The sequence below is a fragment of the Falco biarmicus genome, chromosome 4, assembly GCF_023638135.1.
Source record: "Falco biarmicus isolate bFalBia1 chromosome 4, bFalBia1.pri, whole genome shotgun sequence".
Lineage (NCBI taxonomy): Eukaryota > Metazoa > Chordata > Aves > Falconiformes > Falconidae > Falco > Falco biarmicus.
Genome location: NC_079291.1, coordinates 55,122,377 through 55,146,039, shown reverse-complemented (window position 1 = coordinate 55,146,039; position 23,663 = coordinate 55,122,377). Strand labels below are relative to the sequence as shown.

Sequence of the window (23,663 nt, the reverse complement as noted above, 5' to 3'; positions counted from 1 at the left end):
AGTTTATAATTTTCCCATCTGTTTAGACAGTGAACTATTCTTGTCTGTACTTACTACAGCTCTTACGAAGCTACCTTCCTAATCCTACCAGTCAAGAAATGCTTTTCCCCTCATATACATGTCCCACCTTGCAGACGTACCCATTCCTTGCAATCAGTATAGGAGAAAACTACACCACAAAGGCCAAGCACGCTTCTTTTCAGGTGAGCAGCCACTTGGGTGGCCAAGAGATGTCTTCTGGTTGCAGGCCAGAGGGGTCTGGCTAAGGGTCCATAGTCTACATAGCTAAATGGATGGGCTGCAGAATAAAAATACCTTTCTTTTGGGTCAAGCCCTGGTGGTCAGGCCCCAGGATGGCATCAATGATGGCCTTGTCCTGTCTAGCTGGTCATTTATGGGCTGTGCTCAAAAGCAGCTTCATAATACAGGAGACGCAGACTGAGTCGAAGCTATGCACTGCGATGGATGACCGTGGGTTTCTGCTGACCAGCCTCAAAGAGGACTCACTAAAACTAGAAAAGATGCAGAAAAGGCTGATAAGGTTGATCAAAGGTATGGAGTAACTTCAGTTTAGGAAAAGATGACAGCAGGGAAAGGATATGAGAGAGGCCTGTAAAATCAGGCGTAGGATGGAGATGGCAAACAGGGAAGGGAGCATCAGATGAAAGTAGCTGGTGGGAGGCTCAAAGCAAATACAAGGAAATACTTCTGATATATCGTGTTCTTAAACAGCAGAACAGGTGCCATTGTAAGTGCTAGAAGGTTGGTTTTGAAATGCAATTGGACAAGATCCTGGAAGAAAAACTCACCAAGGTCTATCAAACACCAGCTTTAGCTCAGAATGTGGACCACAAAGTGCTGGAGGCTGGGAGAGTACGATGGGAAACAACCCTGCATGCTTGCCCTGTTCTTACACTACTCCCTGTAGCTGTGTTACTGGCAAGTGGCACAAAAAGAGACTGATCTGGATGGATAATGGCCACCTGGTAGATTTGTTCTTGTGTTCTAACTGAAAATAAGTTTAAAAGCAGCAATAGTAATGGAAGCTTACAGGTAAGCAGAAGGTGCCTTTATTCTAGTGCCATCCACACTATGGTTATGACAAAACACTTAATTTTCTACAGCCTAAACTTTGTCATTTGTAAAATGATACTAATGGTGCCATCTTCTAAAGATACTCCAACATCTACAACCGAGCAAATAACACAATGACAAAGAGTTATTTTTTTCCGTTACTAACAGAAAGCTCTCAGCCACCTAAGTGTGTCAGTATGTGCTGGTCCTCAAGCCCAAATAGTCAAGTGTTTGTGGCAAGGCCTTTAAACAAGATGTAAAAAGACATCAGGCATTAAACTTGATTCTCAGAAGCACCATTGCTGAGTATTTAATGCCTTTTGAGGTCAAATTTTCCCTTTTGTGTTTATTTTGGAATCTAGAATGGGGGGCTTGGGCTGCTGTTTTCAGAAGCGTGAAGAGTTAAGCCCAAACCTACCTGGCCTGTTTATGGTTATGAGATGTTGCAACAGCAGTGACAGGATCAAACCTGGTGGAGTTCTGACCCCTATCAGGAAAGAAGTTGGGGAGGAAAAAGCAAGCTGGAATTGCACTGCCTGCAATGCAGAGATGTATCCAAGTCACCTTTAAACAGAACACTTGGATAAGCCGTGTCAGCACAGCTGCAAAACTTGCCTGGGAAGCAAGGTAAATTACGAACTCCATTACAGGGCAGTTAGGAAGCTACTATTCTCTTTTAAATTAGCTATTAGCTAATTTAAACTTGGCTTCTGTAGGGTTATTTTGCACAGCAGGGACTGCGGTAGAGGCACACTCATGTCTGTGGTGGTCACCCAGGGTTGCAGCAGTGCCGTGAAACTACCTTGACAGCTGTTCAGCTGCAACAAGACTCAGGCTGGTCCCCATCCCCATACAGAGGAGAAAACCTTCTGCTATTATGATTTCTTCAGTCCAATTCTTTTCTACTTTAGGCTGACTTTCCCCTTCATGTATGTAGCCTCACAGATCTAATCTTCATCTGAGAGCAAGCACCAGGTGTATCGTCCCAGGTCCTGAGCAGTCACCAGCTCCCTCCAACAGAGAAGCAGCATCTCTTGATCTCTGAGGAAGTTTTGTAATTAAATTTTACAGGGTGCTGCTCCGGGCTTTTGTAGTAGGATTTCATTTCAGCTGGCAGCTCACTCACATAGCAATCATTTATCTACAAGTCTCCTCGGTTAGGAATCGTTTTGTCCGTCTTGAGTATTACAGTTTCTCTGTATTAGTCTCCTATGTCTCAAGGTTAGTTTACACTGTTGGGATTTCTTGTAGGGAACTTGCTGCTTTGCTTTGGGCTCTATATCAGCCTGGTGTTTATTTTGGGAAAAAAATTTGTAATGACTTACAATAAGACCTTTGTTTCACAATCCTTCAGTTTTAAGTTCAAATAGGCTTGACATAGTCTCTAGTTTTCCTATTACTGCTGCCAGGAGGGATCTCCATAAATGTTAAAGTAGGACCTGGCTGATAGAAAGGAAAACTTTAGGAAGAAAAATCTGACAGCATTAGGAAGTTGTCACCTGGTCTGGGTAAGGAGGGGATTTTTATTGCAGCTCAGTGGAAGCAGCAACCTCTTTAGAGGCAGAAGAAGCATTTATAACCATCTTGCCAGCTAAGTGAGGTAAAAACCAGTTTACTGTTGCAAAAATATCATCCGAGGAGAACACCAGTACTAGGAACTCCGATTTTTCCTACAGCAAATTTTGTATCTGTGCCAAATCTGCTGCCAGGCTGAAGCTGGGAGTAAAAAAACTAAACAGGGCATTTACTGGCAATAACTCCTGCAATTTGGGGGAATTTTTGCCTTTTGTGTATATAGCACTATCACCTCCAGTAATGGCAACATCTCCAGAAGGCTTGGCTGACTACGAATGTGCAAGTCTTTGAACGAGCACGTACAGTGACCAAGGTTCATTTGCTCGCATCTCCTTCTCATTAATGGCTGTGTACTACAGACATTCATCCAAACATGCACATTGATGAAACTCTTGCTCCCCAAAACACGGTGACAGAGGGCCACATGCCTGGGGTAGGCTTAGGGGTTTTGCATCACAGGATCTTTTCAATGAACAATTTTCTTCTGTTTAAAAAACCTACATTTCTATTTTCACACCTCCATGCCTGCTGTTTGGGATTGCACTAATTACTTTGCAGTGCAGTTCCTTCATAGCTCCAAAGCTGATTAAAAAGAGCACCCAGTGAAAAGGTGAAGAATATGGGTCAGATCCCCAGAGGATGTAAAAGCAGTGGATCTTAAGTGAGGTCAAAAAATGAAATAAGAACTAATTCTACTTTTTTCCCTTGTAATAATATGCTTTAAACTTGAAAAGAATAATGGGAGTTGGGGGTCGATGTTATCTCTCCCCCTCCCCCTCTGCACAGGTATTCTCCTGGGATGGTGCATGTCAGTATCCAAAGCTGCTTACCTTAGTTCTAGGAAGATGAACGAAATGTAAAAAATACAATTCGTAATACTAAATAAAAATAAGAATCAGAATATACAGGGCAGGGGCAGTTAAATACCTACACATTTCAGTATCTGCTATGTCTGCAAATTGTCAGCCCAAGAAGGTCATTAAAATAATCTGGCCCTTTATCAAGAGCAAACTCTTGCTGACTGATAATGCTGAATACATGATGCTAATTCCAGTCATCTCTGGAAGTTAGATTCACCCTTTCCTGAGTGTCATATGCATGGCCTGTGATAATAGGAGCTGTCTTCATGCAAATTCAGTCCTTTTCCCATCAAAGGCATTTTCAGTTAATTCTGTAGCTCTTTACAAGCTGTTCATCTTGTTGCTATTTTGCCTTCACACCTACTGCCCTATCTTCACAAGGATTTATTCTATTGCCTTCAGATCTAAGCCCTAGCTGGGTCTGGAGGAAAAATAAGATCAAGTATCATTTGCACTTCCCTTACAGAGGACCCTGTCCCTATCAGGTGCCAAAAAGCACTCGGCTCCCATTAACTTCAACCTGAGATAGCTGCAACTTTGCTAACAGCATTCAGCTTTTTGTCCCTCACGGATCTGCAGATACCGGTAACAATTGCATAAATGAGTAAAGATTTTGGTAGTTTATATACAAGAGCATAGGAGGCTATCAGGTCTAGTGAGAGAGCTGCAGATCTGCTTACTTGGAAGATAAGATCCCTTACATGTCTTAACCAAGCTAAGCAACATCCCACACTGTTTGCAGCACCCCGTGTGCTGGGTGACAACTGCAAACTCATCCCTCTGATAAAAAGTAATGCACGCACTTTGCTAAAGTTTCAAACCCACTAACACGGTGGGGGTTCTGGGTAAGTAGATATCCCTCAAATATTTGTTCTGCATGATAGATTATTTATAAGAGGTTTCAAATGCTCCAGCCTTCAGTCAATAGCTGACTCTACAGCTCCCACTATCATTGCCCCTTTTGATTTCCTTTGGTTTTCTTTCCTTGAGATCAAGGTGATCTATTTTTAGTGCAGGGACTGGTTAAGTGAGGAGTTGCTATAGTGACAGATAGCTGATACAAACCAAGTCCCACTGTGATTCCTCTGGCTGGTAATGGATGCTACCCAAAGTGGGGCAGCAGCTGGGGGTGCCCAGACACTACTCAGCTCAGGGGGTCATTAATAACTGCCCAGGACTCTCAAGATGATGCTTAATGTATATGAAATAGCCAGAAGGCAGGCTGGATGCTTTTTGTAGGACACACATCTTACTGTGATTTTTTTGGCTCAATAAATGAGTCGGTGTTGGTCTTGGGCTTCACAGTGGTCTCCTTCTGCTGGTCTGCTGATACAAATCAGCTGTACAAGCACCCCTAGCTGCTTCTACCCCAAAAGTCACTGTGTTCTTGAATATTAATCAAAACAAGAACAATTTTATCTGAGCGCTGAGTTGGGTGGGAAAAAATGCACAGTCAGGATATTTGCAACTTTAGCTTTCCTTGCAACTGAACAACTGAGAATCACGGAGATGTTGGTTGGAAAGGACATCTGGAGGCCTCTTCTCCAATGTCCTACTCAAAGCAGGTCTGGTATCAACCAAGACCAGGTCAGCCATGGCTTTGGCTAGCTGAGTCTTGAAAATCTCTAAGGATGGAGAGGCCACAACCTCTCTAGGTCACCTGTTGCAGTGCCACACCACCCTCTTGAGGGAGTTTTTGCTAACATCCAATCTGATCCTCCTCAGCCACAAATTTATTTTATGCCTTGTACCATCTGCCAGTACTAAGAAGAGCTTGGCTCTATCATCCTTGAAACTGCCCTTCAGGTAGCTGCAGGCTGCTCTTAAATTGCCCCTTAGCCTTCTCTCTGATGGACAAAAAAACCCCTGGTTTCCTCAGCTTCTCCTCACAGATTCCAAAACTTCTGCTCCTGGTCCCAAAACATCTTGGTGGTTCTTCAGGGAAACCCTCTCCAGTTTCCCAGCATTTTTCTGATGGGAACTAGAAATTGGACACCCTATTCCAGGTGCAGCCCCACCGGCAGCAGGTGGAGGTGGATAATAACCTCCTTTGACTGGATCGCTCCCTTCCTCCTAATGTAGTCCACCATGTGGTTCAGCCTGTTGATAATGACAGCACAGTTTTGGATCATTTTCCAGATTATATCCACCACAACCCCCTAGTCCTTCTCGCTGGAAGCCAGTCACCAGTGCTCAACGTGTACTACTGCACCGGCCCACCTCACCATCCAGGTCACTAACGAACATTATCAGTCCCCATACTGATGCCTGAATGTTGACCATCCCTAAACTCAGGTATGTCCCTTGGAAAATGCCAACATTATTCCAGCTTCTCATCCTTTCAGCTCACTCCTTCTCTCAAGGAGGCTGGTGACAATCCTCACCTCTGAACATTCAGCCAACTTTAGTTGCCACTATTGCAGCAAGAACCTCTCCATTGCAAACTTTTTGTCTCCCTCATGTCTCCAGTACTTTCCATCCTATTTCTCCCTCACTTATATTTCTTCAATTAGTTTCTTGCACTATTCTTGTTTATTATCTCTAACTACACTATATACAAGCAGTGGAGATGTCACAAATCATCTGTTCCTCTCCAGGAGCATCGCCCACCAGGAAAGGCAGGATTGTCACAAGAATCCCGCGTACAGTATTGTAATGCTTGCACTGACTGAAATAAAACTGCAGGGCCAGATGGGCAGGATCTGTGTTAAACAATCTGGTGACTGTAGCTCCAAGTGTGTCAAAAGGGTCCTTGTTACCCCACAGAGAACACAGCACTGGGAAGCAGCTGTTTTCCGATGCCTGGAAAAAAATCTGAAGAAACAACAGGATGCTCTTAATTAATGTCAGCTAATCCTATCATCCCTCCTCCAGCTAAATCACCCCAACTTTATCAAAGGAGGAGCATGAGAAGGACAGGATGGGAACTCTTCAGTGCAAGCGTGTGAAGCAGTGCTGGGCTCCGTTCTTAAACTAAGGCTGCATGACCTTTCCAGCATGGAGAATTCAAGCCCCTAAGCCAAGCCTGCCAGCCCACAATGATACCTCACAGAGCAGCCCTTCATCTCTCAAGACCTAAGCCTTTGCATTTCAGTACATCTCCGTAATGACAATAAAATGGCTAAAACAATTTCAAGGCATTAAATCCTGCCGCTATGAGCACTTTTAAGTCCTTGAACTACTTTTAGGTTGGACAAGAATAAAGGTGAAAGTAGAAAACAGCTGAATCCTGGTAATTCCTGGGATTTGCTGATCCAATAAACCTGACAAACAAACTGCCTTAACAACATCTTTGAAATTGCGCTCTTGGGCAATTCACTGAAACTTTGAGCAAGGAGTCAATAGTCCAAAACATTGATTTCTAATTAAACAAAGGCACCCAACTACCTAAATGCTACTGTCAAGTAGAATATTAGGCTGTGAAAACAGATCTGGGCTTGAAATTTGCTTTTAAAACCTGGCAACAGGATTTGTAATATGGATGCATGGGTGTATAAATAAATTGTGGTCTAGCTTAGCACATTCAAATCAAGTAGAAAGTCAGCCTAGGATAACAGCTTCTCAGAAAGATACTCTTTTGAAAGTCAGAACTTTTGAAAAGTACAGTGAATAAAGCATGGGAAAAAATGATCCCTACGCTACACCCAGCTGGTGCAATGAAGATGAGAGAGGATGCATGGAAATCAGTGATTGCAGTGATTTTTAGTACGTAGGTTGTGACCCTGCAGCATCCATCATGAAGGCACTCCAGGCTGTGTTCATTAAACTGAGGGGTCATATACAAAAGCCTTATCTCCATTATTTTCTTTTCACCTCAGAAATGAATCAGATCATTAATTATATCACCAGGTAACAGAGACAGTGTTTCAGCCTCATATACATATCAGAAGTGACCTGTTACTTGCAGATAACAGAAGTGGAGGACGGAACAAGGAAAACCTGATAAATACATAAAAATCATCTGCTTTCAGAAACAGGCAGTGTCTGCATCTGCTTTTGCTCACAGTCAGTGTCCGGATTCCTTCTGTCTCAGTTTCTCCTTTTCCACCTCAATGAACACCTCCCCATACTTGCATTTCACAGCTTTACCTAGATTCAGTCCCAAGATTTGCTTTTAGCTTCTCTGTGTCTTTCAGGAATAGCATTCATCCTGCTGTTCCAAATAACACCATTTGAATAGCACCAGAATCAAAGAAAAGTATCCTTGAGACAGTAAAAACCCAAAGTCTCTATGCCGCTGCTGTGCCTGGGGGACAAATACTTGCACGCACAAGCACCAACAAGGGCCATAACCACATGGACTACTCCCAGATGGGAGCTCTCCCTGCCCAAAACCTGTACAGTTTGTAAAATAGCCTGCCAAAGGGAGGCTGGCCCTGTTAGTCTCACCCACCACGTTGTTCACAACAGCACATCAACACTGAATAATTTGGACATTTATAGTAATAGAGATATTCTCAATCAGACTTTGTGATGGGATGCAGAGTGGCCTGGAGCAGGACTGGGAAAAGTGTTGGTGTCGGTGGGCAGATACACTTGCAGGACCGATCTGTAAACCTGTGCCTTGAGAACATATTGTATTTTCACGTGTATAACCTGCCCTTCACACAAGCATAACTTTCTTTGAAAACAAATTACTTGGAGAATTTGGATTCTTGGACAACAAAAAGCCTACACCTTCTTTAAGCCTACAAAGGGCTGCAGAGGAAGGATGCTGCTGGGCTTTGCATGAGGGAGGGAGCAAGGGAAGACTTCAGGGCAAAGCACTCTGCTCAATATACCTCTGTTTCAATTTCCACCATATCAGTGGACGTTTTCTGGGGTTTATAACCATTTGAATTTATGGGTACCTGCTTGAAAATACCTTGCTGATTCTACTGCTTCATGGGCACAGTCCTTTTCTCCCCATTCAAAACGCTTCAAAGCTGTGTGCAAAGCTGGGATGTGCCAGAAAGCACCAGCACAGTAACTGTAAGGAGGCAGAAAATGGCAAAATAAAAAGTCTCAAACTTTTCATCAGGCTCGTCACTGCTTTTCTCCTTCCTGACAACCAGCCATAGAAATTTCACAGCTTCCAGGTCTCGGAGCTCTCTGTAGTACAAGATTAATTGGTACTGATCAGCCAGGGCTGCACATTTTCTAAAATCATTGTCAGCTCAACAGAGCATGAAAACCAGTAGAGAAAATCATTAACAAACCAAAGTGGTCTCAGTTTCTCGTGCCCAGTCTCTGATACTGGTGGTTTTAAGCTGCTTCTCAGAAGCAACAGGAATTTGCTCTTTCAGTTTGTTGATGGTAGCCACTGGAACATGCAGCGACCCCCTCACTCTCATTCACTTCTCCAGAAATATTTTTGCCATGGTTTCTTCCCCACTGCCTCATAACAGAAACATCCCACCAGAATGAGAAAAATAAATATTTCAGCTGCAGTCCTCCCACAAGCAGCATCACCCACTTTGGGGCGAAGCGCTGAATGAGCTGCAGCTCCCCAGGCTGGAGGAGCCCGAGATCAAGTCCCTTCTCCTTCTGCAATCACTTCTCCATCCTCCTCCCACATGTTTTCTGTCCCTGTTCTCAGTGCAACTATCTGCAACCTGGCTTGTGCCAATTAATGGTGATGTGAGCCAGGCTGAAGTATCCCCTGGGTTTCCATTCGCACTTGGAGAGGTTGTGAACCGCCTGCTCTTTGGTGTGGTACAAGTCCTTGCCCATTGACTTTCGTCTGAGCTGGTCACATCCTATGGCATGTTAACTCCACGTGGTGATCACTGATGCAGTCACCACATCTCCGCTGTCAGGAAGGAAGAGTACAATTTCTCCACTTGACACATGAGCCACACTCACACCCAACTCCAGGGGTCTGGGAAGGACCATGGCAAGTGATGCAAGAAGCCCCTTGAGTTTTTGACTGAGAGGGGAAGCCGCTGGGTTGAGTATTTAAAGATACACTAAAATAACGGCACCTCCCAGATCTCTAGAGCCTCAGCAGCCTTCCATCCCACAGTGGTTAGCAGCGACACAAGATAAAACACATGCACTGAGTGCCGCCAGTGTGGCTACAGCAAGTTAAGGAGCAACTCAGAGACAAGCCTCTGCCCTTTGCACAGTGACCACCTGATTTGTGCACCTGGCAGGGCATGTTGCATATGTACGTATTGGGGTCGAGTCATTCAGCAGGCTCACTCCTAATGTAGTCCTAATTTGCACCTAATTATAACAGCTGGCAGGGAAATTGTCCTCAAGAATGTTATTGAGGTGGGACAGGTCAGGGGCCAAGGGGCAGCACTGAGGTTTCCTTGGAGCCCCTTGGACCTGGCTTGTCTGGGCTCAGCTTTGGCCCCTGCTGATTAAAATCCACAGCAACAAATCCCAAGAGGAGTAGCATGGGTGAGGAGAAGCTCCTGGGTATTTCCATGCAGCTAAAAGTCTCCGAATTGCATGATTTGAGGCTAAATGCCTGGGCACAAGGCAGTGCCCAGGGTCATGGCAGCCACCTGTGCTGCAGAGCAGTTCCTTCCCTGGGCGCTCACAGCTCGGGTAGGGAAGGAACACTTTGAACATTATACCTTTTGCATGTGTCATTCAATCCTTCAAGGAATAGAGAGTGTCCTTTAAAGGGCAGAGCAATTAGCCTTGCTCAGGCCAAAAAGTTGTCCCCTTCAGAAATGCCACAGAGCCTATCTGTTTACAACACATTGGTCCATGGCAAGAACTGGCAGGTGGAGAAGCTGCCAGCAACGCTGCACAGGCAAGCAGCAACTGCAATAGGAAGGAGGGAACTGTGCAGTTCTGGAGGTTGGAGAAATTTTGGGTCATCTGCATCCTCAGCCCTGGCAAAATCGTATTGCATAAATCAGCTTCCCTGCTGTTGGGTGGATAGCTCAAGCTTCGAGGCTCTCTCTGTTGTCTGCTCCTCTCCCAGAGCAAAGCTGAGGGCTCTCTGCCTTTGCCCCACAGCTCCCCCTGCTCTCTTTGCTCCTGGTGCTTGTCCAGGATTTTCTCTCCCCCCTCTCTGCATGCTCTCTGCTTCTGTTTGGCCATATTCGGGTCTCCTCTTGCTGTTCACTTGGCACAAAAGGACTGTAAGGATCCAGGGAATTACAGAGATGCCCATCCTTGGCAATGCCATCCTCCGCTTCTCTACCAGGATGCAAAGCTCTTCATCGGTGCAGAGGAAGGATGGGGTTTAGCTCAACTGATAGAAGAATGGCTACTTGGTAACTCTAGTTGCAGCTGCCTGATAGTATCTACCCCTGGGAAGATGGGTAGCTGCACTGGCCCAATCCTATTTACGATGACGGGAGGACTCTTTCCTTAAAGCACTCACAGAGATAACAAAGAAAACCCAGAAATTCCAGATTCGAATAGCCCAGGTGACAGAGCAACCCTTTTTGGGGCATCAGGGTATTTTTTTCCTCTTCTTCCCTTTTCCACTCTTTTTCTGAATACAATCCAAGCTCGTTCAGCAACGGGGAGGCTGTAGCGGTAGCACAGCCACCCTGGGGGAGCAGGGTGGGAAAGCCCAGGCTGGATTGCTGTCATTCATTTCTCATCCCTGGTGGTAGATGGCAACTAAATGGCATATACCAGTGTGTGACTGAACCTGATGAGCCACTAAGTCTGGTTGCTCCCAGCACTCCTGCATGCCACTAATACCGATTACAAAACCTGCTGAGTGCCAGTGGTTCCTCTGAGAGCTCCTCAGAAAGGGTTTGTCAAGGCCGAACAGCTACAAGATACAGACTCGATCTAGAAAACAATGCAAAGCTTTTGGTTAGACATTTTCCTGCAAATACTTAAGGCCATTTGGTGGGGGGAAAAAAAGCATTTGCAAGTGTGTTAACCTGCTTCCTGAAAGGAATCCAGACTCTGCTGGGATGGCAGAGGCAATCCCCGTGGCAGAGCATCCAAGGAACGCAGTAACCCTGACACATCTCATTTGCTTTTTCCCCACTCTTGCAACTTGGAAGCTCTCTGTTCATGACAGAAAGAGCTGACCTGGTCACGCTCTTACATGAATGGCATCTGCAAAGTCTGTAGAGTAGCTACTGAGCAGAGAACTCTGACTAATGCTGTCTGTGTACCACTGGGCTGGGCCACAGAGCTGGATTAATGGGAATGAGGATAAGGAGGAGCACAGTTTTTGGCATTTCTAGCACTACAATTTCAACTTTCTTTTATAACTCTGTCACAAATGTTACAGTTCATATACCCAGTACTCTTGGTGCAGGACAACTTATTTTCTCTGCAGAGGAAGATAAGGATGGGGTTTTGAGTTAGATTTCGAGGAAGTGGACTTGCAACACTATGTTTGGTGCATCCAGCAGTGAATCCTTTTGCAGATACTGGCTATCCTGGTCTCATTGATGGAACCACAAAAAAAGGGTAAATTAATGGCTCAAAGTGCCATTTAACTACCAGCCAACAAATCACACATGTGTTTCTGCCCAGGTGAGAATTTAGGGGGTTTAGTTAGAAATCTGGGAATAAATTTTACATCTGCTCAATCTGTAATCTAAATTTCCCCCCCTTCTTGCATAAACTCTGTTACCTGTCTTTGCGCATCTTGCTGACACTGGAACTCCAAAGACCTGGGTCATCTCTTATTCACATCACCTTGACCTTACTACCACTCCAACAGAAACCCTCAGATGCGTTTAAGGGAATGCAGAATAAGGCATAGTACCTTGGATTTAAAAACACTTAACTGTACAAAACAGGAACAAAAGGAGAAGCATTTGCAAGAAGGACACCTGAAAAACAACACAACTGACCACTGAATAAATTGCAAAACATGAAGTAATAGAAAAACAAGCTTTCTGGGCAGCCACCCATCCACCAACTGCAACTCCTCATCACTAAATCTGTATGTACCTCTCTGTATCATCCATATGGTCCAATACTACTCATATCTTCATCATTCTGCTGGGTTTAATACAGTGACTCCAGACTGATAGAGAGTAAAACAGAGCCTTGCTTACCCTTTGTACAAATCAGCTTCTCTAAACCATTCCTTATGCAGCTGATTCAGTATAACATCAGTTTTAAACCTCTTAGTCACAGGACAGAATCTCTCAGCAGCACTCACAGCCTTCAGGGAACCACAGAGCTGTAAACCAGCTACCTTTAGTCCATATAGGAAATGCATTAAACATTTTATTTCTCCACTTTTATTAAGAAAAACAGCCCAATCCTGTTGGAAAACCCCTTGCCTCCTGCCCAGCTGATCCCTATATGACACACAGATACTCTCCAACAGGCACAGCTCGGCACCTGTACTAGAGTTAACATTCAGTGACCAGGAAAATCTTGTCGTTAAACAAGAATGGTCCTTAATTGCAACTCAAACAGTTATATGGATAACTGCAGCATCAGAAAGACAGGTTTTTAAATGCATTACTTGTTAGACTGATACGCATTTTTTTTTCTACTTAAAATTCATCTTTCAATATACAATGTTAGCCCTAACTTCGCATTTCGTTACTAATCTTCAATTAAAGTAACATTATTCTATAGCCCCTTCTGAATGTATTTCATAGTGTTTACTGTAACGCTCCCTGTACCATCACTCTTCCTAAAGGTTACATCTGATGTGGTTAGAGGTGTCAGCTCAGGTGTTCATCTCCGGTGCAAACCAATATAGAAATAACCTCCACTCAACAACTGCACAATTCACTCAATGAAATCGAGAAGCACAAAATTGTTCTCAATTATTCACTATCCCCCACTCGCTGCCCTCTCCCAAAGACCAATATCCCTCCTTTTCAGATGGATAACGCAGAGGGTCCCTACCAAACAGGCAACGAGGATCGGACTGGCGTCTCTCCGAGCTTTTATACTGCTCCTTTCTCTTCTTGCTCCCTCTAAAACTACCGAAACGCTTCATGAGCTGCAACATGCACTCGCGTGGCAGCAGCTGTCGATCATGCCCAGGACCGAAGAAAAAAAGCAGCACGAGGAGCAAGGCGAGGTGTCGCTTACACCAAATGCCCAGGTGCGAGAAAATAAAGCTCCAGAAAGACCGTGAGGCTGCAAAAACAGTCCAGCTCGCGGGAGGTTCAGCTCCGAGGTGCTTGATTGTGGTCTTCGTGGAAAGCCGCTCTTCAGCAGGCTGCCAAACCTCGCACGCCAGGCGCTTCCAGTCTTAATTCCAGTGTACAGTAACTCGCCTGCAAATATCTGTGGACACAGGGAGAAGTTCAAAGTCTGCCCAGCTTGCAGCCTCAGAGCTCTTGTCCGTCAGCCGTCAGAAGCCTTGGAGGCTGAAGCAATGTTTCCCAGCGGGTCAGCTCATGCGGAAAAGGTCAGGAACCGCCTGATAAGCTCCCGCGTTTAAAAAATACTAACTATGCAAAGGAGCCACAAGCCCTCTTGAAGGGAATTGTCATGTGCAGCTCAGCATGATGACTCTTTAAAAAGGCTGTAAAAGGAAACCACCCCTGGACAGACAATTCCTGGCAGTGAGCGTCCCGGGCACACTCGCACTGTGACATGACATCACCCAACTATTTTGATTCATGTGTGCTGGGTCTTCGCAGCGACAGCATAGTCCAGCTGCCCGTCGATGAGCTCCGAAGCACCCGGCCCTCTGCAACTAATGACTAATGAATTAACGGGAATGAGCTTCTGCCAATTCATAAAAAGAAGGCTGATACTTTCTGGAAACTGTAGCCAGAATGATGGGCTGGACTTTCTCTAGCGACATGCCCTCCCTGTGCTATGCATATCTATACACTCTGCATGGATCGCTCCATTCAATTTTGCTGTCTGCAAAGCAAAATGCACCCAGGACAGCTGTTTGTAACACAACTGAAATCCACCTCGTGGTCTTTTCAATGAGACAAACATTCACAGGGCTGTTGCTCATCCCAGCCGGCTGGGGTGTATTATGTTAAGCTCTGAGTCTGTCCATTTAGAGCTGTTTATTTTAGGAAAGGGTTCATCAGCGTGGGCTAGATCTTGAACAGCTGGAAAGGGTTGCAAGCATGAACCAAGGCATGGTCAAACTATTGTAGCCAACCTTCCTAAGATTACAGTAAATGTTCTCTTAAATCAAAAGCTTTTTTTTTAAAGTCACAGAGCACCAGCTTTTCCTCTGGACATCACTGGAACTCGAGGCTCAGATCTTTCAAAAATCAAACCCTATATAAGTAATGCGAGACTTATCTTTTTAATTCCTAAGATGGATTAAAGGTCATATCACCTTTTTCCTCTGCAAAGAAGCATGCCTTTTTCTTTGTGCCCATGATTTCTCCTAGGACTTAATATCATTAGAAAGGAAAAGAAAAGACAGCCATGAATACTGCAGAAAAGACCTTTATCAAGACAGATTCTTTACAAGCTCAGGTCTTTCAGAATGATGGCTGTCTCCAAGGCATCAGTGCAAGGATGTCCCAGGACTTCAGGGGCTCCAAGAGAAGGAGCAGAGATGACATCAGGTTCCTCTGCCATCCTCAGCTACCAGGGACTTCACTCAGTTTATCCTCTGGAGAATGTGGAAGAAGACGGTACAGAGGGTACCTTTGTTCATCCACGTAGCAAACAACATAACGAACGTACTAACAAGACACTTAATTACCTTGATATCCAAGTGAGGAACCACAATAATTAATTTAAGGCTGTTCCCAGCCTTTCCCCTCTGACTTGCCCTCCTACTTTCTTTTACCCCCCCACCTTTGTGGCTCTGTTTCAGCTCTGCAAGTGAAGAGGCCAGTGCTCTTCACCAAATAACAATTTTTTGCATAAAACAGCCTGTCAGTAAAGCGCTTTCAGAAAACCCTTTCTCCAGCCCCTCCCTTGAGGCTGACTGTTCACCCAGCACAGAGGAGAGGCAGCTGGAGCAACGCGAAGTGTCGAAGGATTGGCAGGGGAAGGCGTCAGTGTTACTTAAATATTTATTTTAAGGTAGCTCTAGGAAGTGTCAGACTCTTCACGGCCCAGATGGCCTCGTATGACCACATTTACCTCTGCAAGCTTCATCTTGACCGTCCCTTCCCTTCGTTCTGCCATGCTGATGCCACCATGACTGAGACTGTAGCTGTAGTGAGGCGAGCTCTGGCTCTCCCCATATGCACACTTCATGGGCCAGCTCTCAACCTGCTTCCATGACAGTGGTGACCTCCGCAGTCCTTTCCATTTGAAAACCAGGTCCCCAACAGCAAAACTGGATCTTCCTTGCTGCAGTTTAAGCCTACTGTTTCTTGTCTTATTCACCATGTGCACAGAGAACAGATTGCTCCCTTCTGCTCCGGAGCAGCCCTTGACATATTTGAAGACAGTTATCCAGTTCCCTTTCCAGTCTTTACTTGGCCGAAGACACAAGGAGCACTGCCTACAGCACCAATGCAATCTGAACTTCAAGTTTCCCCTCCTTAGAAAAGCATTCCTCATTCTTCAGTGGCCAAAGGACTGCTGAGAATGACTTAATGTCTTCAGAAACCAAAAAATTTTAATCCTTTTTTAATGAGATAAGAATTGGTATTGCTTCAGCATGGGAACAACCCTCTTTTTGATAGAGGCCAAGGATAAATAGTTGCTGATGACCTTTTCAAGCAGGGCCATTGCACCAGGAGGGCTCATTTCCCCTTATTAAGGAAATCAGCAAGACCGTAATGTTTCTGCACAGAGCTACCAGAAAACGAAACAACGCTCTTTAACAACTGACTTTCACAGCAATTTGTTAAAAAAAGCACTAAGTGCTTTGAGTATGATAATTTTGTCTCCCACAGCTAACGGTCTAACACATACTAGCACATTTACACCAGATACTACATCGTCTTAATGATTCCAGTGGAAGGATCTTATAAAACTAATAATAAAAAGCTGGGCTTCAAAAGAGCTCCTTTGGGGCCATCTATGTTCTGGAGACTGAAAACACAAATCCCTTTCAAACAACCACGAAATGGACTCTTGTCAAGCTACTTTAAAGTCTTCCAAATTAGTTATAGCATATTATGTTTCTTGAGCTGCATGAGGACAACACCGATCCCTTCCAAAAACCACATGCATGCTCACTCTGAGAGGTACAAAGCATTGGGCCACTTAATAAAACTATTTTGGGTGGAAGAGGCAAACAAACACTCATTTATGTGTCTGAAATGTCTCCCTAGTCCTGCTGTATCTGCTAAGCCGGCCAGACCAGAGCCTCACAGCAGCCTCTACACTGACAACTCACCAACCAGCCTCCAGCCTCACCACTCTCTTGTCCCAACTCATCTGTTTCTCTGACAGTTTTACGTTGATGATCTAGGATCAAGTCCAAAAAAAGAGCCTGAAAAAGTCTGTAGAGCTAAAAGATGACCCACATCTCCTGGAAATCTCCCTTACTAATTCTTGCCTTTAGCCCACCAGCTGCCTGTGTGCCCAAGCCACCCAGCAGTGCCCTCTCCTGCTCATGCCAGCCCTCCATCCCCTTAAACCACCTGGTTGCTTTTTTACAAAGGAAGGCTGCAGCATACGAAGTAGAAAAGGAAAACATCCTTCTGCTCTATTTTTCACTAATTCACAGGGCCACATAAGGAGAGAAGTCTCATGGCAGAAGTCATCTCCAATCCAACCCTGTGGCCAGGCTGCCTCTTCTCAATGCTTCTTTCTTTTCAGTTCTCCATCTCAGGACCAACGCACCTTTTGTACCCCCCCCACCCCCACCCCCACCCCGCAGTGATTTAACACGGCTCTTCAGGCTTTAACATAACAAAAATCTTCCTTTTTCTGGATGCAATGTGAAGATTTGTTCTGCCAGGTAGAACTGGGGGTTGAGTGTTCAGATTTGATCACCAGACAGGAAATAGGGAAAATGTCATCACACCAAGCAAGTGCAGCCACCATGGGGTGTCTGACCCAGACGTCAGAGTTTTGAAACGCAAACTCATTCATCCATTTCACAGAGGTGTAAATTCTGTGCTGTGGTGAAAATACTTCAGATGTTGGTATTTTTAACCATCTCCTCACTTGCTTTTTTAATAGGAGCTTTAACCTGATAAACAAATGCAGCAGCAAAGTGTGGGGCAGGCAACAGGGACCAGTTAGTCCTACCAGGGTTTATTCTCATGTGAAAATGGAAAAAACAGTGCTTTCCTCCTTGAAATTTAAGAGCTTATTTAGCACAAAACAGAAAGGCTAAAAAGAATATGTATCCCCTTAGTGACAATTAACACTTCAACTGGCTTCTGACTGCAAATCAGCAAAACCAAGTATTTCCCTTTCCTCATTGCTGAGAATTTCCTTGCGCAAAATTCCCTCTGTTTCTGTCATTGCTCAAACAAATGAAGTTCAGTTGCACACTTAGAAAAGTAAAGCATGAATCACGTTTGCATTTCTAAATGGATCATGTTTCTCTGCCTTGTCCTTAAAAATTTTCCTAAATTGTTTTTTTTCTAATTTTCTTTTTTAAATTCTACAGACTGATGTTGGCAAAACTAAACATTTTCTGTCATTGTCAGTGGTGCTGGGACATGCTTACAAGCCTCAAAACACTAGACTGATTTTAACTGCAACCGTATTTCATATAAATAGAAAACTTGGAAAATATTTCAAAATAACACGCAAACAAATATGTAAAAGAGATCTTTGCTCTAAAAAAAACCTGCTCAACACTACAAGTGATGCAATGCACAATAACAAAAAGCCTGTTTTGCCCGAACACTATGTGCAGGCTGGTAGAACAGAGCATGCAGCCTGCATTTTCAAAGAGAAATACAAACTACCACTTTCTCCATCTGGTCCAAGTCTAGCTCACACCCCATAAAAGAATTGCAAGTTTATGACTCCAAGCTGGGCTCAATTACTTCCCATAATCATAACCAAGTGTTTCACTGTAATGAGTTTTTGTCTTTATCCCCCTTTTTAATACTACTTCATGCTGCTTTCACTGTGCATTAAGAAAGATTTCGATCTCTGAAGCTGTCAGGCTGGCACTAATTTGGTTTTGAAAAATTTGAAAGTTTAATTTTACTTTTTAGCAGTCCCAAAGGTGCACACTAGATTCCCCAGAACTCTTGGTAAATTACTTATAAATTACATCCTGGCGTCTTTGTGATGTTTTTCTATCCTACCTTTCCAGAGCTCATAATATGAACCAGCAGGAATAGCAGTAACAGCAACGGTAGTGTTGGCATATTGGTGATTTCTAGTAAGAAAAACACTTTATTGCAGGCTCAGAGCACCTACCCCAAAAGACCGATAAGCTGGGACTGATGACTGTGATCTTATCCAAATGATAATTTTATCATTTCCCCACATCCTACTAATAAACTGTGGTGCATATGTTTCCAGCACTCACTTCTTCAGCAATTTCAGTTTGTAATGTGAAAAATGGAGCCATTCTTATATACGCCACAATCTGGCTGTGCTCAGAACAGCAAAACAGTATTTGATCCAGCAAGTACAGGATGTCTGGTGTGACAATGCACTCCTAAAATTTAATAAGTTCTCAGCCAAAGGAAAACATCTCAGCAGTAACTTTTACAAAAAAATAGCAGAGGCAATAAAGTTCCTTAGAAGTATTTTTCCACTTATGCTTTTTTCATCTCTTCTTGCTTCTCTTTCGTCTTCCTTCTATCAAGTCTTTCAACCATATCCATCCACAAGACCTTGACAAAGAGACAGGATTCACTGGAACATCACAAACCTCTTTTTGTCCTCTTCTTGTTCTTCCTTTTTTCCTGCTTCCTCACTCCTTCTTATGAAGGATTGGAACAAATTAGATTATGTTAAAGTTAAAATGGGCATTGCAGGGCTGAACAAAATATCCCCTTCAGTTTAAATTAAAGAAAAAGTCTTTCAACCAGCACTGAATGGGTCGTGAAGTGAATGACAGCACATTAATAAAACAAGAAAATACTACAAGAAAGTGATAGAGGAGGTATGGCCAATACCTGAAGAGTGAAATTCATGCTACTATCCCACAGTGAACACCCTGAAATACAGGAGACTAAAAATCAGAGCACCACGACTCCAAAGAAATACAGTCCTCTACTGATTTTGCCTTAGGAGATTTATTTGGAGAGAAGAGGAAAACTCACTGAATTAGCAACAGTTTGCACCAACCCTCAGATGTCCTCAGAAGCCAACCTTATACAAACCCAGCGAGCACCCTTTGTTGCACACCCATACATTTGCAATTCATAAACTAGTAGGAACATTAGCAGTAACATGGCTTCGCACACGTTTGCTGCAGTTTTAACACTCACACTACCACAGTTACCACAAAATACAACTTTAGTGACAAGCATGCACAGTGGAAGCAATACTCTCATCCTAAAATCTAGGTTGCGTGATGATATTTCAAAGTAGTTTCAAGTTCCGTATCCCTCTGCTCCCCACAGTAAGCAGACGAATCTGGCAGCAAAAGCCAAGAAATTTGCTTACGCACAAAATAAGACAACAAAGATACCCTTCTTCTGGCTTGTTATTATTATCTTCTGCTATTTTTGGTTGAAAATAATCTCAAATGTACCTTAACAATAAAAAATGCCAATAGTGCAATGTTAGAGTTGACAGCCATCCCACAAAGGACCCATTCCTATGCCACAGTGGATATAATGAAGACCTGTGTGCTATATATATCTATAATACACAGAATTAGAGACAGTGGTCAGCAGCATCCTGTTAGACATGAGACAACACAGAAGCACTGGCTGAAGAGAAAACGGAACCACACCTTGAAAAGGTAAATATTTAGCTGATGCTTGAGAAACCTTTCTCATTCCTGGCTCCAGCAACTTCACTGACAACTCTTCTGTTGTTCAGCGATGCACAAGGGACCTCATTTGGTTCAGCTGCAAAGCACAGCAACTTCCAGATGAACGAACCATTCCCCGTGAACTAACTCCTAACCTTAAGGACAAAGGAGTTTGCATACGTGTGCCTCTCCTGCTCTTCCTGCTGTGATGGTGCAGGAGACCTGAGACTTGCGTTGAGGTTACCTACAGGGGTACGTAATGCAGGTGTTTATGCAGAATGGACATTTTCCATGACCTACTGCCAACACTGTTTTGTTGACAGCGAAAGCAGGGTCTTGTAGCATCAGACCAGTGGTGAGCTGAACGGCTCACTGACCTCAAGTCAAAGCTCACAAAATCCCAATGACTACCCAGGGGATCCACAGGAAGGGCTTTAACTACTTACTATATAGCCACCGACAGTATGTTTGCATGACTAAAGACATCGAACAGGACTGGATCCCAATTCGATTAACTAAACATAGGCATAATGCCAAGAGGGGAAATTCCTAAAGGATCACCCAACAGTGCATTGTCATTACAAGTGGGATTACTCCAGCAAAGGGATTATAACAGAAAGGGAGGAATCCACCATGTGCGGACAGAGAGTGCACTGAAATCCAACGCTCTGCACAGTGTCTCTGCATTGCAGCCAGCTCCCTTGGTCTATCTGTTCAAACCATCCCTGGAAAATACAGTAGACTTTCAGCTGGTGGTTAAGAAACAATACAAGGGATTTAAAAAAGAAAAAACCACACAATCTTCCCCCCACCCCCCGCCCGAGATCTATCTTCATTTTCTACCCTTACTTCTCCTATGAACTAATGATTCTGAAGCATCATGTAAGCCAAGGAATAAACCCAAGTACATTGCATAATTTAATGTCATAATAGTTGAACAACTGGCAAACCAGCTCTGTTAGCAACTCAAGATAAACATCTCAGGAACCACCACCAGCTAAATCTCACATAGCACCTTTTCATCTTCAGCAGAAGGGAGGTTAAGTACCACGGTTTCTAGCTTCTTTGCACAAGGAGAAGTGACTTTCCAGAAGTCCCCGTGCAGCAGGCTGGCACGAGGCCAGGGAGGAACAGAACAAGATGGAAGTCTGTTGAACTCAACAGCTCTGCTGCTTCCTTCGCAAGAACATGGCATATTGTTCACACTGCATTAAACCACTGCGCGCGTGAAGTGGCTGCCTCACATGTCCCAGCTGCAAAGAGAGGACTAGAATTAGTCGCCCAGATTATGGAAGATCTGCTAGAGCAGATGGGAGTATAGAGGAGAAAACATTCATTATCACATACATGAGGTCTGGAAGAGAAATAATTCAAAATCTTTCTGGTTTCTCTTTCCAGGTTGGTTTTTTTTTGTTTGGTTGGTTGGGTTTGGGGTTTTTATTTAGAGATTTTCTCCACCCAGATCAAACATAGCCATTTTGTTAGCAAAAGAAACTTTACTGACTTTTTAAGAGATGAAAGCACAGTGAGAAAGACAGACCCTACAGCTTACTGAGATGGCAACAGAGGTACCTTAGCAATCTGTCAGGGTACAGAAGGGACAAAGACCAAGACAGCGGACACGTGAAGGAAAGCTGGCATTGTTTTACTGTCTACATGAGCTAAAAACCAATCCAAACCCTAATATTTCCCATTTCTTGATGATTCTACCCATTCATATAACTGGCAGAGGGGTAACTTGGAAAAAAGCATCTGGCACATCCATGGCAGCCAGCTGGGAAGCTGGTGAGACTGCATGAGCCACAAGCCTATGGTGGGAGTGAATTAAGGGACAGTGTGGGACAGCCTGGGTGGTAAAAATTTCCCTGTTCTTTCACTGTGCAAGTGAAAACACCAAGCACTGTGAAGTTCAGAGTTGTTATATATAGGATTGTGTGAAAAATATCAGTGGGTTGGCTGGGACCAGTGCAGACATGAACTAGAGAAAGCTTTCTGAGTCTTTACAATGACAAAACAGCTGGAAACCAGGGAGCTACAAGGCAGTAAGAGAATATTCCTGGAAAACCCAGTCTGCACACACAACACCTGGCAGGACGAAAAATATTTTCTGGCAAAAGCTAATGATAAAGGAAGAGACTGAAAAGGCAGTCAGCTGTGACCTTGGGGGGGGGGGGGGGGGGGGAGGGGCGGGGCACGGCTGCCTAACAGCCAGACGCAGAGCGGGGAAGAGGCAACACCACAATAATCCTTGTGCACCACTTCCTTTGTCCTTCGTTATTTATGTTTTAGGATGCCCTTGTGAATCACAGGGCAGGTACCAGTGCTCAGGCACATCCCACCTCAACACAGTCCTCAGGCTGACAATTTGCAGCCAGCATCTTTCCCTGCTCACTTCCTCAAAATGTACCAAACCTTAAATTGAGGAGAGACTTCTGGAACCACAAATCTCTTTTGGTGTTGCCTTAGCTTAGCAATGCATTGGGCCAATCACATTACTATTTGTACCTTGTAGAGTCATTTGAAAATTATCTAAACTAGCACCACAGATGACCAGAACTTGTACAGTGCCATCAGATTCCCAAATCTTGTCTAAGGTCAGCATCCTGCGGTGGCTTCAGTGCTCAAAGTAGAAAGCACTCTACCAAGTAGCTCTAACATCATTCATCAGTTTAAATTCCACATTAAGAATCAAAGCAGAAACTCAGTGTTATGGTTACAGAGCTCTGAATATATCCAGAAGCACAAAGCCCGACTCCTGAATTTCTTGGTCTGTCCCAAAAGCATCCTGCATCCTTAGTCCCTCTGTTTTGAGAGGCATGTTTCTAACACAGTCCTATGGTCTTTCCATAATGCAGCCTGGTGTGATTTGGCTCTCAGAGTCAAGGTTGCCTAAAACAGCCTGTAAAAACCTACCAGTGTTACAGACTGAGCGCTTTTATTATTATTACATAATACGTATTTGCGGGGGGGGGGGGGGAATACTCCGTCATCACCTTGGCAGCTAGCAATAAGGCCTGGCAAGTCTGACCAACATCTTATTTACAAGATTGTCACTGGAGCAAAAAATATTAAAACCTCTGTGCTAATAGACACAAACAGAAATTATTGCCCCAAGCTACATATTCCTGTAAAGCAGGTAGGCTGTTTCTAGCATAGTAAAATACTGATAAGGCAGAGAGGGGGAGGAAGGAACACTGAAGTGGGGCTGAGTACGGTGTTAATAGACTTTGGTTTTATTCTCAGCTCTGCTACTGGGTAACTGCATGACCAGGGATAAGTCACATCATCTCTGTGAGAGCTTCAGATGAAAAACCATCTTCAGATGCTGTGTGTTTCTGTACTGCAAGAGTCTCATGCTTAGACCAATCCCTTTTCTACCCCTGCTAACCAGAACGATAATTAAAAATCTTAGAGAAAACAAAGACCTACAGCAGATGAAGTAGGTATTTATGGTGATCACAGGTTTCTGACTT

The 23,663-nt window shown here is 44.1% G+C and overlaps 1 protein-coding gene across 5 annotated transcripts in view; it reads right to left on the bottom strand.

The window, feature by feature from the left end:
• The window catches only part of PRKAG2 (protein kinase AMP-activated non-catalytic subunit gamma 2), a 222,620-nt gene that overhangs the window by 102,105 nt on the left and 96,852 nt on the right, over positions 1-23,663 (bottom strand). For 2 of the 5 annotated variants that reach the window (XM_056338757.1, XM_056338759.1), the window contains exon 1: positions 13,302-13,422. The exons of the other annotated variants lie outside the window; for them this stretch is intronic. In XM_056338757.1, the coding sequence (XP_056194732.1) occupies positions 13,302-13,407 (106 nt within the window). In that variant the 5' untranslated portion in view covers positions 13,408-13,422. Of the gene's footprint in view, positions 1-13,301; positions 13,423-23,663 lie in introns of those variants that run through there. 5 annotated transcript variants of the gene reach the window in all.